The 13,319-nt window shown below is 54.6% G+C and overlaps 6 protein-coding genes across 9 annotated transcripts in view; 4 read left to right on the top strand and 2 right to left on the bottom strand.

Moving 5' to 3' along the window:
* Positions 1-76: 76 nt before the first annotated feature.
* On the bottom strand, positions 77-824 carry H257_01416 (hypothetical protein). Its single transcript, XM_009824605.1, has one exon. The coding sequence runs from the start codon at positions 764-766 to the stop codon at positions 137-139; it is 630 nt and encodes a 209-aa protein (XP_009822907.1). The 5' UTR covers positions 767-824; the 3' UTR covers positions 77-136.
* Positions 825-1,182: 358 nt separating this feature from the next.
* H257_01415 (hypothetical protein) lies at positions 1,183-2,143 on the top strand. Of its 3 annotated transcripts, XM_009824603.1 has the most exons (4): positions 1,183-1,413; positions 1,462-1,682; positions 1,734-1,810; positions 1,862-2,143. In XM_009824603.1, the coding sequence occupies exons 1-4, from the start codon at positions 1,205-1,207 to the stop codon at positions 2,021-2,023; spliced, it is 669 nt and encodes a 222-aa protein (XP_009822905.1). In that variant the 5' UTR covers positions 1,183-1,204; the 3' UTR covers positions 2,024-2,143. The 3 variants fall into 3 exon arrangements, with proteins under 3 accessions (XP_009822905.1, XP_009822904.1, XP_009822906.1); XM_009824602.1 differs by having other exon boundaries at positions 1,462-1,810; XM_009824604.1 differs by having other exon boundaries at positions 1,462-2,143.
* Positions 2,144-2,220: 77 nt separating this feature from the next.
* On the top strand, positions 2,221-3,741 carry H257_01414. Of its 2 annotated transcripts, XM_009824600.1 has the most exons (3): positions 2,221-2,412; positions 2,483-3,214; positions 3,280-3,741. In XM_009824600.1, the coding sequence occupies exons 1-3, from the start codon at positions 2,368-2,370 to the stop codon at positions 3,670-3,672; spliced, it is 1,170 nt and encodes a 389-aa protein (XP_009822902.1). In that variant the 5' UTR covers positions 2,221-2,367; the 3' UTR covers positions 3,673-3,741. The 2 variants fall into 2 exon arrangements, with proteins under 2 accessions (XP_009822902.1, XP_009822903.1); XM_009824601.1 differs by having other exon boundaries at positions 2,483-3,741.
* Positions 3,742-3,795: 54 nt separating this feature from the next.
* On the top strand, positions 3,796-5,769 carry H257_01413 (NEK protein kinase; the record flags this gene model as incomplete). The annotated part of the gene is made up of 6 exons (XM_009824599.1): positions 3,796-4,087; positions 4,147-4,276; positions 4,344-4,416; positions 4,564-4,925; positions 4,973-5,245; positions 5,325-5,769. The coding sequence occupies 6 exons, from the start codon at positions 3,796-3,798 to the stop codon at positions 5,767-5,769; spliced, it is 1,575 nt and encodes a 524-aa protein (XP_009822901.1).
* Positions 5,770-5,826: 57 nt separating this feature from the next.
* On the top strand, positions 5,827-12,557 carry H257_01412 (hypothetical protein; the record flags this gene model as incomplete). The annotated part of the gene is made up of 31 exons (XM_009824598.1): positions 5,827-6,012; positions 6,078-6,243; positions 6,323-6,576; positions 6,674-6,730; positions 6,773-6,888; positions 6,948-7,056; positions 7,102-7,185; positions 7,246-7,506; positions 7,560-7,602; positions 7,669-7,849; positions 7,896-7,998; positions 8,055-8,122; positions 8,169-8,304; positions 8,364-8,420; positions 8,476-8,649; positions 8,706-8,972; positions 9,036-9,058; positions 9,102-9,442; positions 9,512-9,741; positions 9,805-9,927; positions 9,969-10,028; positions 10,076-10,129; positions 10,186-10,382; positions 10,430-10,625; positions 10,956-11,061; positions 11,127-11,201; positions 11,255-11,444; positions 11,499-11,727; positions 11,789-11,892; positions 11,948-12,318; positions 12,368-12,557. The coding sequence occupies 31 exons, from the start codon at positions 5,827-5,829 to the stop codon at positions 12,469-12,471; spliced, it is 4,665 nt and encodes a 1,554-aa protein (XP_009822900.1). The 3' UTR covers positions 12,472-12,557.
* Positions 12,558-13,009: 452 nt separating this feature from the next.
* The window catches only part of H257_01411 (hypothetical protein), a 2,385-nt gene continuing 2,075 nt past the window's right edge, over positions 13,010-13,319 (bottom strand). Inside the window, exon 5 of the mRNA XM_009824597.1 lies at positions 13,010-13,079. Within this exon, the coding sequence (XP_009822899.1) occupies positions 13,029-13,079 (51 nt within the window). The 3' untranslated portion in view covers positions 13,010-13,028. The remainder of the gene's footprint in view (positions 13,080-13,319) is intronic.

Raw genomic sequence — 13,319 nt, 5'->3', positions numbered from 1 at the left:
CTTGTGGTTGGACCATTTCCATTTACAGCAGGCAGGGAAGGCAACCCGCGGACACTGGCAACACGAGCGAGCGAGATGGAAAGACTTACAGTAGATTAACGTTAAGGTGATGAATATGGATGGAGTTATACGAGTCCTATGGTCTTGGAGCTGATGATCCTGGCATTGGTGTCTGCTGTGAATATGAGCACCTTGGCACGTGCCGCATGTGTGGGGCGGCCAACATGCTCATCTGAGAGTCATATTCCACGACGCTTTCACGGCATGAAGCAAACTTGGAGTTCTCGATCCATCGTGCTAAGCGCTCCGCTTGTGTCAGCAACGAGAAGGCCTCCATTTTCAACGCATTCTGCATCGAACCACTTGGGCACGACCGACCCACGCGAAGGAAGATGTGCCCTGCATCAGCATACAACTCCATAGCCTCTTGAAATGCCCGGGATTTTTCCATGTCGAGAGCCTTTCGCTTCAGAGCAATCGCCTGGTCGATGCACGTCTTGCTTTCTGATGACTTATCGGTGCTGGCCATGGCAACCACTTGAGGAGAAGCAAGCTGTTTTGGAGCAATGGACACGACGACGTCTGAGCAGTCTTGGTCGTCTTCCCAATCGTCTTCATCAAGTTCTTGCACCACGAGGAGTTGCGGTTGTGGCGGTCGACTGAAGTGCGCGGCAGATGTAGAACTAGGTAGCGAAGTCCGCGGCTTCATGTCAACTGCGCCAGCACGTATCTTGGCGAGTAGATCGGCCAACGTCCCACATGTCATTGGTTTGTCAATGCCCGATCGATCCTGGACTGTGTCCGCTCTGATGTGTCCACCCTTGGGAATGTTCTGTGTCCGACATTATCACATGTACTGTACCTGCTCTTGGTTTTAACGCTATGCGTTTTATGGTTTTAATGCGACGCGCCTATTTTGTATGGAACACACTGGCTCATGATTGCAAGTCGTCTTGAGTTGATAAATACCCTTGACAATTTGATAGACATAGATCCCATCTACATGACGCATACGAGTTTGATTGTTGTGTGCTGCCGCAGAGTACGGAAGCTGGAGTCCACACCAAACCATGGAGACCAACATTCCACGGGTCGAGTAAAACGTGTCTTACGAATGTGGTTTAAACTATAATTCTGAATAAGCTAGTGTTGGACACTGCGTTGGACCAATGAAATCGCAGCTTCGGAAACACTCGATCAAGAAATGCCGATCGTCGCGGTTGGTGACAAGCGCTATGAACTGTCCGAAGTCCTGGCAAGCGACCGCTTGGACGCTCTCTTCTCGGACGCGTGGACTGGATCACGGGTGTGGAATGCAAGCATCTTCCTCTCGAAGCATCTCCTGCGTCTGCACGACGAACGTCAGTTCATCACGACTGCCCTACAGAGCGTGATTGAACTCGGCAGTGGATGGTACGCGCATACACCCATATCTTTATGTGATTGAATCTTGTCAAACAGCGGGCTCATTGGGCTGGTGGCACGAGACGTCGGTGCAGCCCATGTGGTGGTGACCGACCAAGCCGAAATCGTCGACCTCCTCAGTGCAAACGTCGCTCAAAACACCACTGCATCCTCAGGGACAGGAAATGTCCATGCAGCCGAGTTTACATGGGGATCCCCGACCTTCCGAAGTTTGTGGATCGACAACACTCCCTTCGACTACATTTTAGTGTCTGATTGTACGTACAGTGAGCATCGAGTCCAGCTGAAGGGATGTATGTACACTGTAGGCATTAATCCCATATACGGCGTGGACTCGTGGCGGAATTTGGCGCGCAGCATTCGAGACCTAGGCAGCTCCACCACCGTCCGTTGGGTCCCTTGATGTCGAACAACATGTTTGATCAGTTCGTGGTAGGTGTGCTATCTGAGCTACGAAGAGCGAGGCGACAACGCGGCGCTGGCGGACTTCCACGCATGCAGCCGCGACTACTTGACACATGAACTGGTGCTTCAAGAAGGCAAGATCCACTTGTATCGCATCACACAAAAGGACCTCCGCGAGATATCAAGCAATTAGAGACGTGCATTGTTCATTCATTGGTTTTGGTTTTATCGATCTGATTGGTTAAATTTCATTGAGAAGGTTTTGATTGGCTAATAATGTTGAGCTCGTCTGAAGTAGCCAATCAAATCGATTTAAATTCCAACGAGAAACCACACCACAACACAATGAAATTTCACTCGAAAGCACAATAAAGGATTCGTTTATTTGTAGGAATAGATAATTCATTTAAGATATCGTAGAATTGTTAGGTGCGATTTCACTGTCTTGGTCGCACTTAGTGGATCCAGTCGCCCAACCCCAGTTTTGATGTGTGCATATCTAATCTCGGTGCAAGTGTCCAAGTCGGCGGTCGAAGGATGGTAGCCGCAAACAAGATCGTCGTGTGCGACAATGGAACTGGGGTATGTAGTGATGCACATATGTGCATCTATGCGTGATGCATAGCATCCTGAGCATGGAACTGTGTTGTAGTTTGTCAAGTGTGGCTTTGCCGCCGAGAACTTCCCCCGACACGTGTTTCCGTCGTTGGTGGGGCGACCGATCTTGCGCGCTGAGGAAGCGATCAACCGCGACGTCATCTTGAAGGACGTCATGTGTGGGGACGAAGCTGCGTACGTGCGAAGCAACTTGCAGATCAGCTACCCCGTGGAGAATGGGATCGTCAAGAACTGGGACGACATGGAAAAGCTGTGGGACTACACGTTCCACGAGCGGTTGCAAGTGAATCCCAAGGAAATGCGCATCCTGCTCACGGAACCCCCGCTCAACCCGAAGGCGAATCGCGAAAAGTTGGTCGAGATGATGTTTGAAAAGTACGGCTTTGAAGGCACGCACATCTCGATCCAGGCCATGCTCACGCTGTACGCGCAAGGACTGCGCACGGGCGTCGTGATCGACAGCGGCGACGGCGTGTCCCACGTCGTGCCCGTGTACGAAGGTTTCGTGCCCCAGCATCTCATCCGCCGTCTGGACGTCGCGGGTCGCCACATCACGCAGTACCTGATCAAGCTGCTCCTGCTGCGCGGGTACGCGTTCAACCGGACCGCCGACTTCGAAACTGTCCGTCAGATCAAGGAGCGCCATTGCTACACGGCGCTGGACCCGGTGGTGGAGCGGCGCTTGGCTTTAGAGACGACCGTGCTCGAGGAAACGTACGAACTCCCCGACGGCCGCGTGATCAAGCTCGGCCGCGAGCGCTTTGAGGTAGCCACCATCATCATTATCGTCACCCCCCACGTCATATGTCCATGCTCATGTCGATTCTGTAGGCGGCGGAAGCGCTGTTCCAGCCGCACTTGATCGGCGTCGAAGGGCCCGGGTTGAGCGACATGCTGTTTGAGATGTGCCAGAAAGCCGACATTGATCTGCGCACCGAGTTCTACAAGAACATCGTGCTAAGCGGCGGCTCGTCCATGTACCCCGGACTTCCGAGTCGGCTGGAGAAGGACATCAAGGACCGGTACTGCGCCGAGGTGCTCAAGGGCGACAAGGCCCGCCTGAGCAAGTTCCGCCTGCGCATCAACGACCCCCCCCGCCGCAAGCACTTGGTCTTCCTTGGGGGGTCTGTCCTCGCCAACTTTATGAAGGACGTGGACGAGTTTTGGATCTCCAAGAGAGAGTACGACGAGCAAGGCGTGCGATGCATTGACAAATTGAAGTGATTCGTCCAGACAGATACACTGGAGGGGCTAAATTTAGAACAAGCACTGGCTGAGCACTTGGATGGTGTGATTTTGTGTTCTTGTCATGCCTCCAGGGCGTGGGTGGTTAGTGAGCACTTAGTGATGGAGAAGTACACGCGCATTCGCTTGTTGGGGGAAGGATCGTTTGGGAGAGTCTTCCTCATGCGCGAAAAAGCAGAGGACGGCGGCGGCCTCGTGTGTGTCAAGGACATCCCCGTGCTCCATGTTTCGTCCAGCAAGAAGACACGTCGGGGCGGCCATTCGTCATCCGACGGCTTGAACGAAGCCCATCTCATGCAAAAGCTGCGCCATCCTAACCTCATCGCATACCGCGATTCGTTCGAGTCGACGAACCATCGCCATTTGTTTATCGTGATGGAGTACTGCTCTGGGGGTAAGTGGAACACGGTCATGTGTGGAGGAGGAGCAGTGTCACATGGGCCTGACTTGTAGGCGACTTGCACGCGAAACTCCAACGCAAGCAAGCCAAGCACTGCCTCGAGTCGGAGACGAACGTGTGTCTGTGGCTCGTGCAGCTGTGTCTCGGTCTGCACTGCATGCACCACCGCCGCATCATGCATCGGTCGGTACCAGCCAAAATGACTTCATTTGGGAATGATTGTTGTGACGAACCGACGACGGCCGAGTAGGGACATCAAGAGCCGCAACATTTTCATCTCGCACGACGGCCATTTGGTGCTTGGAGACCTTGGCATCTCCAGAGTATGTACATATGTCGACATTATCGATCGTGTTTGTTCGTCACAGTATAATGGTGGCTTGATTATTTATTCGCAAGTTAGTTCGCTCCTCGTGACATTCGTTTGAAATGTCGAGATATAATATGGATGGGGGTGGTGGTGGTGGTAGGAGCTGGACCGGGACGACCTGGCCCACACCACCGTGGGCACGCCGAACTTTATGTCGCCCGAGCTCTTGGACGGCACGTACTCGTACGCGTCGGACGTGTGGGCGCTGGGGTGTGTCCTCTACGAAATGTGCACTTTGCACTTTCCGTTTGAGGCCAAGACGACTCCCGCCCTCGTCGCCAAGATCTGCGCAGGGGACTACGCACCCCTCGACCGAAAGTTCAGTCCGGACCTGCGCCGCCTTCAGGACGAACTGCTGGCCGTGGACGCGTGGCGCCGGCCGTCGCTGCAGAGCATCCTCACGCGAGACTTTTTACGACCGGCGCTCGAGTGCTACGTGACGGATGTCGTCAAATGCGGCTCGTACGGCTATCTCATGTACTGTACCTATGCAGCTGACAACTGGGTAGGAAGAGTCATGTGGACGAGCTGCGCACGCAACTGCATCAACTCCAACTTGGCTGTGTTTGGACACAGGTGCACCATCAGCTCAAGCCACCGCCCAACGCTGCAAGATCCGCTGCAAAGTCCATTATTCCACCGAATCCCCTGATTCCAGCCCACGACTACAAGCTCGAAGAGGACATGCTGCAGTGGCTGGAAAACGAGCGCCAACGCCACCTTATCTTAGTTCTGGAGCGCATCAAGCAAGCGCGATGCAACGCCAGCATCCTCTCCCCAAGGTACCCTATTGACCAATTCTTCCAAGCCCCGTACATTCACATCGTTGTAACTAAAATTTACTCGTGGAATAACATCTAGACCTATGATACCCCGGACAGTCGTCTCCCCCGAGTCCCCCCGATGTCGGCCCCCACCAACCCCCGACCCGGAATGGCGCCCCCCCGTTCAATCCAAGCCCCCGTCGTCCACCTCCTTTTTGTTATCGGCACACCTCGATACAAGCACATGCTTTTCATCTGCATTTCGGAAGGGCGTGAATTTGACGCCGCATGCTAAACCGTACCTGGCGCAGGCCTGCAAAGACGTCCGGGTGCTGAGGCGGTCGGTGTATGCCCAGGCCGCCCACGCCCGCAACCACGTGGCGGCTCACATGGTGCTCTTGTCGTCGCCCCCCAAAGGGCTTCCAGGGGACTCGATTGAGGACGCGGCTGTCGCGACCCCCGACGAAGTGGACGCCGCCTTATTGCAGTACCAACGCGACGTCGAGCGGAGGTTGCGCCGTCATTCGGCCATTAACCAATGAAATCGAATTGTCCAAAGTGTAACTGTCGTTTCGAGTTTGAAACGGTCACTTCATACCATGACGACCCGCACCGCCGACGGCGTCGAAGTCCTTCGCGACCGACGCCGCGTGTTCTCGCCAGACACGCGGCATGAAGTGCCGACGGGGGTCGAAGCCAAGTTCAGACAGCAGCGTATCCTCGACCACACCAACCACGCACCGCTGGACACGGTGTTGCCATCGCGACCGACCTATGTGCCCAAAGTACCATACAATATATTGTGAATGGTGCATGTGTTAAACTGCATCGTTTGACTCGTTTCAACCAGATCCCTGAATCCGTCAAGTCCCGATCATTGCGAGAAAAAGCCCGCATCGCCGGCGACGCCCCAGCCGTCAGGAGCGTGGTGCGCCGATGCAGCTCCCAAGTGCAGTTGAAATTGCGCGACGTGGTTAGCGATGCCGAGGAGATGACGGAGCTGCTGCTTCGACTGAGTATGTACCTCCTCCACGTTGGGGGTGGCGTTCGGACTGAAGGAAGGGGTGAAGACGGGATTGAACAATATGGGATTAGATTTGGACAACGTGGCAGCGCTGCACGACGTGGAGGACCGACGCATGACGCTGGACGATTTTCTCACCGTTGTCGTGGACTGCAGCACCCAAGTGAAAGGACATGCCGACTCGACCGTGACCCAGCTGTGCCAGCTGTTTCACAAGATCGACCACGACGAAGACGGGGTGATCACCTGGACCGAGTTCACGTCGTTCGTGCTCGAAACCATGCGCGGGTACTCGGAGCAGCTGCTCGTCGACGGGCTCCACGAGGTAGCCACACCATGTCGTGTTCATTGTCACTGGACACCCCCCTTTCTTGTGGCATGCATCTGATGGACCTACGTCATACTTCTGGGCTGACGACTAGTACAACAAGACGGCCGTGCCAACGCCGATCGTCGTGAACCGGGGCATGGAAAAGCTCGTACGTCCGACAGACTCGGATACGATTCAAAGGTTGAAGTAGGTCGAAGCGCACGATGGTCATAGCTTTATCGGGTTTGAGCAACACAGCAAGGTGTTTCAAGTGTTTGACGCAAGTCGAAACGGCGCCGTCGTGGCCACGTCCGCGCCTTGCACAGGGTATATACATACCCATGTCCTCCCCATGGCTAGAAGGTCTAAGGAGAGGGGGGGCGTAGGGGACATTTGGTGGATGTGACGACCGTGCCGCCATGGGATTATATCGTCGGGACCACCACAAGCACGACAATCAACTTTTGGGACGGCCGCGAGTACGCGCTGCGGCAGGTACCCTCGGTCACACTCCTCGCCCATTCAACATGGCGAGTGTAGCAACTCCCGACGACCGAAGTGCAAACGGTGGTGCGGTGGAACGACCAGCACAAGCTCTTGTACTCTGCGAGCACCACGGGGCAGGTAAAAGTTCCTATGCTATTTCGGAGTGATGTGTACTGGACAGACGATCTCTTGGATTAGGTCCGGGCGTGGAACTGCGAGACGCTAGAGTGCATGGGGTCGGTGAACCTCAAGTCCAAACACAGCGTAACCGACATGACGTTCCTCAGTCCCCGCGCGAACGCCGTCGTGGCATCCTTGGCGCCGACGATTTCCATCTTGGACATCAGCACCAACAAACTGCTCAACCTGCTCGTCGGTCACCGCCTCGGCGTCACATGCATCAAGTACTCTGTCGCATACCGGTACATTATCAGCGCAGGCCTGGACCACGACCTGCGCGTACGTAGTACGACCGAGTTTGCCCTTTGCTCACAACAAAGATCATGCCGTAGCTGTGGAATCCGTACGTCGAAACGAGTATTGCCACACTGCTAGGTACACTAGTAGTACCATTGCGACAACAACTACGTGGCCAGATGACATGAACATGGCGATGGGTAGGCCACCGCCACCAAGTGGTCGGTCTCACATGGGTAGACGACTCGCCTGAAGTGCACTCTGTGGACGACGCGGGGTTTCTCAAGATCTGGGACCTGCGCACGTACAGATGCATCCAGACGCTGTGTACCCTCACCGCGACGAGCGCGACTCGATCCGCGGACGCCGCCCTCAAACCCACGAGGTACCACCCAAATGGAACTGGTCTGGTGGTCCTGACATTTGCCTAGCGCCATGGTGTACCTCCCCCGGCTGAACCGGATCGCGCTCGCCTCCTCGCGGGTGGACTTTCACGACGCCGTGCTGTGGAATGCCTCGGATGAAAATGCGCTTGTACGAACCATACTACTGTATTGCCTGCAAGTGGCTTATCTTTACATTTGTGGTAGGAAAAGGAGACCCCGAGTATGGCGCTGTTCATGCCGTCGTCGCTGACGATCCTCACAACCTCTGGACGGTGCGACTACAGTATTGACTGAGGGAGATGTCAAGTTGTCATGTAGCCACGTCCGGGTGTGGGACGCGCAAACCGGCCAACTCACGTACAACCTGCGTGCGCTCGTTCCTACAACCATCTCGGCGGGGTGCTACGGGTCTGGACCAGTGGCGTTCCTGGGCACCCAAGCTGGCATGCTTTACGTACTCCAACATAAATATATCATCAACTATACGTGTACAACGTGTGCATTGTCATCTAGTGTCTCAATGTCGTGTCGGGCACACTGGTGCGCAGTCGTGGCGTGCACACGAAAGAGGTGGCATCTCGTAATATGATTGCGAGGTTGGCACTACGAATGAGGCTTGTTTTAGGTGTCGGCGGTGGAAATGATCGAGAGTCGGGACCGGACGCTGGCCCGGCGCGTCGTGTCGACGTCGTTAGACGGGACGTGCGTCGTGTCCGACTCGGAGACGCTGGCGCTGGTGCATTCCATGAACCACTGGCACGGCATCAACGGCCACCCCCTCACGCGGGTCGCACCCACGGTCAGTGTGTACATGCCATAGCCTGAAGTTGGCTGAAAGTTCTTTGGTTGGTTCAGGATAACGTTAGCGCGGGGGTGCCCCACGACTACTTTGTGCCGCAGCCGACCAAAGCCGCGTACTCGGACTACGCCATCGACTGCCTCAAGCGCATCTTCGCGCCGTTCGACCCCCACAAGACGGGCGAAATAGCGGCAAGTCACTTGACCGCGCTCTTCGACGCCGTCGTGTCACTGAACCGCCGATCCGGCCAGCGAAATCCAGCGTATTTGACGAAAATAGTGAGCAAACGGCCGCCGACAGTGACGTTTGTGGATTTTTTGATGGTACTGAATGATATATCATTTTTGCCATGATAAGCAAGGTAATAACCAACATTGTGGTCGTAGCTCGTGCACGACACATGGCACGGGTAGACGACCTGATTTGGGTGCCACGATAACGTCATACGGTAGGACTGGGTATGTCACGAGTGACGTCGGATGTGTGGCCGTGTCGCATCAGTATAACGTCATCGTAACCGCGTCGATCGACGGCCACTTTTGCGTGTGGCACGGCTCCAAGTGCCAGCCGTTGGCGTCGTCGCCTGACGGCGCCAGTGCGGGCATCACGGCCGTCGTGTTTCTAGAGCCGCATCCGATCTTCGCCGTGACCGACGACCAAGGCGGGCTCGAGCTCTTTGCCATCCCGCCGCACCCGCTGCGCTTCGAGCGCCTCGTCCACACCACGTGCGCGGCCACCGTGCACAGCCTCGCGTGGTGTCTGCCACGCACGCTCGTCACGGGCGACGACGAGGGCAAGTTTCACCAGAACATCAATCCATGCTCCGTCGTCGGATACGGTGTCACAGCTGACCCTTCAGTAGGACATGTCACAAGCTGGCGCATTGATGGCTTGTTTGCCCCTACCACAGAGGACGCTGAGCCGGCGCACATCAGCGACTCCCGACGGACGGCGCACGAGCTCATGCAGACCAAAGTGTCGCGGCGGCGGGGCCGGCGCCGGTGCACCCACCAGTTCGACTACATGTTGGAAGGCCAGGTATCGGTGGGCGCGACATGGCCCGCACACGTCGACGCCCTCTGCACCCTCCATGTACAGCACAGCTTGCCAGTGATATATGTCATTCATCACGTAAATGATATATATCATTTTTAGGCGTGCAATGGCGTGAATCACGTGGCGTCGCATCTTGTAACGTGTGGCTGGGATGGTTTTGTGCGAGTGTGGGCTTTGCTCGAAGAGCGACTGGTGGGCACGTTGATTCGTGGTCCTCAAGACGTACGATCGCTTGGAGTTTGCCACGTGTCATCTTTTGGTAGAATCCGAATTTCGACGATAACGTGGCATGGGGACTCACCTTTCGACATGCCGCGACCAACGTACGATGACGTTATCCTGGACACGTCATAATGACTACATTGGACAGGGCAAAGTGGACGTGCACGCCGAAGCCATGCGATTTCTCACCGCTTGCGAAGGCGTATGGGTTGCTCCTTGAAGTGTTCAGTCTCACTAGTTGCGACATCATACTTGTAGAAACCAGCTACAACAACTCCAGTTAATCGTTCGCCGGTTGTGGTTCGTGATCCAGCAGAAGTGAAGAAGAAGCAGACGAGGCCGCTGCGGAGGAATGTGCATTCGGCGGGTGATACAGTGCGGCGTATGCCAACGGACAAGCGACGTCAAGACAACATAACTCTCTTTGAAGATGGAGAGTTCGTCATCAGTCCATTGTAAGTCGATGCATATGAAAATAGGCATGATAACGACGGGGATACAGGGGAACACGCTATGCCATGCGGCTACAGGAAGCGTTGGACTCGTTGGAGCCAACGACCGCGAGTCGTCGACCGGCGAAGAAGGTTGATCCGCGCATTCAGCGCATCCAACTCGCCCTCAAGATCCTTCAGCCAGCGAAGTCTCAACGTTGTCTACGGCTGCCACTCCCATCGCCTCGGCTACAAGACAATGGTGAAGTTCGAATGGGCGAATTGTCGATTGACCAACAGTCTTTAAAATAACGCCACGTGATTGGCTGCAATCTTGGGGCCAGATCTCAATATCCGAATAAGGATCTCGAGCAGTAATATATTCATTATATTAATGAGTTTCCACGAATTACTTCTTCATTTGAAGGCAAGCATTAAAATGCACTAGGTATTTGTATGATTCTGAGAACTTGTTTTACTACCAGGTACTATATTAATATTTCCCGACGGTCTGAGTCCTTTTAGCAAGCTAAATCTCGATCGCTGATTGGCTCTATGGGATTATTTTAGCCAATGAAATATACAGAATCTGCCAAGGTGCTTCTTCAGACCTTACTGTCGAAAGAACAGCGATTGTCCACGATGAACCTAAGCCGTGAACAGCAGAACGAGCTCCTCTTTGTCGGATTCAACCAAGACTATGGTGGGTGGACGATGGGGCCTTGGTCAGGGAGGCGACGGTCTCTTGACATGGACATCGGTGTGTAGGGTGCTTTGCGTGCGGGACCGACACGGGCTTTCGGATCTACAATTGCGACCCGTTCAAGGAAACGTTCCGTCGCGGTACGTGACTCTTGCTGCAGGCGAGATGATGACTCATTCAACATGCCATGCAGATTTCTCGAGCGGGGGAATCGGCATCGTGGAAATGCTCTTCCGATGCAACATCCTCGCGATCGTCGGAGGTGGACGCAACCCGAGGTACCCCCCGAACAAGGTTATGATCTGGGACGACCATCAAAGTCGCAACATTGGCGAATTGAGTTTCCGGAGCGAAGTCAAGGCCGTCAAGCTCCGTCGCGATCGGTACCCCATCGTCTGACCCCGTCATGCTCCTATCTGACCTCGTCTCATCGCTAGGGTCGTGGTGGTGCTCCAGAACAAGATCTACGTTTACAACTTTGCCGACCTCAAGCTCATGGACCACATCGAAACGATTACCAACCCCAAGGGGTTGTGTGCGTTGTGTCCGAGCTCCACGAACACCGTGCTCGCGTGTCCTGGGGTGTCCCGCGGTACTGTGCGAATAGAATTGTACGACCAGCGCAAAACTACGTTGATTACGGCGCATGAAGCCGAGCTGTCCCAGGTAACATCATCATCCTCTTCCCTCGAATCTCCATCCATTCTCATGCTGATGCCCTGCGAAGATGGCGCTCAACCTCGAAGGCACGCGTTTGGCCACGTCGTCCGACAAGGGGACGCTCATCCGTGTGTTCGACACCCAATCCGGTCAGCTCTTGCAGGAACTTCGGTGCGTATCGTCATCTCCCCGATTGATGTTGGGAATCTCATCCTGTGCAATCCAGACGCGGCGCGGACAAGGCGGAGATTTACAGCGTCTGCTTCAGTCCGAACTCGCAGTACCTGGCCTGCTCGAGCGACAAGTACACGGTGCACATCTTCGCGCTGAGTCAGGACGTGGCGGGCGCCGAAGGCCTCCCCGCGCCGCCACTGAGCGCGTCGCGGACCAACAGCGGCCGGTACATGTCGGGGGTGCTGACGCAGTCGACGCCGCTGTCCAAGGAAGACGACAACACGGAAAACAGCAAGTCGAGCTTTTCATTCATGCGTGGGCTTCTGCCCAAGTACTTTAGCTCCGAGTGGAGTTTTGCCCAGTTCAAGGTACCCGAGACCCGCACCATTTGCGCGTTTGGGATGGACAAGAACACGATCCTCGGTACGAACGATAGACATTTGAGACGTGTGACCTTTATCTTTTTATTTAGTGGTGGGGGCCGACGGGTCGTTTTACAAGGCTGTGTTTGACGCCAACGGCGAGTGCGAGCGCACGTCGTACTCCAAGTTCATCCAAGCCGACGACGAGGATTAGGACTTGCTTTCCGTTGTTCTTTTTAATTGCCTTTTGCTCTTTACATACACACTGCTTTGCCCTGTACCTACAGCGCTTCACATTGCTAACATTCACTGGGTTGTCCTGTATCTACCCTTAGTGAATCGTTTGAGCTATGCTCCATAGTACTGTACTGCTGTAACTTACTCCGAGTAATAGCTAGCTCCTGTACTGTACAAAGTAATAACCTACCTATACAGGACGACGAATAACATATTCCGGGTGGTTATGTATGTATTCTCCAGAGAGGTTTGAGAACATTATCGTGGTAGTCCTGTACTTGTTTATTCGCCTAACGTATTCCGGGTGGTTATGTATGTATTCTCCAGAGAGGTTCGAGAACATTATCGTGGTAGTCCTGTACTTGTTTATTCGCCTAACGTATTCCGGGTGGTTATGTATGTATTCTCCAGAGAGGTTCGAGAACATTATCGTGGTAGTCCTGTACTTGTTTATTGGCCTAACGTATTCCGGGTGGGTATGTATGTATTCTCCAGAGAGGTTTGAGAACATTATAGTGGTAGTCCTGTACTTGTTTATTCGCCTCGTGTCGTGTATCGGGCGTCGCGCGCCACCGCGGGATCGTACTATTGAGTACACGAGGGATCGAAAAACGAAGGAGTGACGGGGAAAAATCCCAACGGAACGTACCGTTTCCCACCGACTGGCAGGGAAGATGTGGCGGTTCTTGTCGTACCACGCGCGGTGGGTGACTTTGCCGGGATGGGATTCTTCCCGTTCGACGCGGATGTCGTTGACCAGGCGGATGTCGTCGCGGACGCCGAAATGGAACAACGGACCGCTCTTCCCCCGTGCTTGGGTCACAA

This window comes from Aphanomyces astaci, assembly GCF_000520075.1.
Source record: "Aphanomyces astaci strain APO3 unplaced genomic scaffold supercont1.2, whole genome shotgun sequence".
Taxonomy (NCBI): Eukaryota; Oomycota; class Saprolegniomycetes; order Saprolegniales; family Verrucalvaceae; genus Aphanomyces; species Aphanomyces astaci.
This window is presented reverse-complemented; position numbering and strand designations above follow the sequence as displayed.

Bases quoted from the DNA above. Each gene is read 5' to 3' on its own strand.
- H257_01416 (XM_009824605.1), bottom strand. From the start codon at position 766: ATGACATGTGGGACGTTGGCCGATCTACTCGCCAAGATACGTGCTGGC.
- H257_01415 (XM_009824602.1), top strand. From the start codon at position 1,205: ATGCCGATCGTCGCGGTTGGTGACAAGCGCTATGAACTGTCCGAAGTC. The intron at 1,414-1,461 runs GTACGCGCATAC...CTTGTCAAACAG, and splicing joins ATTGAACTCGGCAGTGGATG to CGGGCTCATTGGGCTGGTGG. The intron at 1,811-1,861 runs GTCCGTTGGGTC...AGTTCGTGGTAG, and splicing joins ACCTAGGCAGCTCCACCACC to GTGTGCTATCTGAGCTACGA.
- H257_01414 (XM_009824600.1), top strand. From the start codon at position 2,368: ATGGTAGCCGCAAACAAGATCGTCGTGTGCGACAATGGAACTGGG. The intron at 2,413-2,482 runs GTATGTAGTGAT...ACTGTGTTGTAG, and splicing joins TGTGCGACAATGGAACTGGG to TTTGTCAAGTGTGGCTTTGC. The intron at 3,215-3,279 runs GTAGCCACCATC...TCGATTCTGTAG, and splicing joins TCGGCCGCGAGCGCTTTGAG to GCGGCGGAAGCGCTGTTCCA.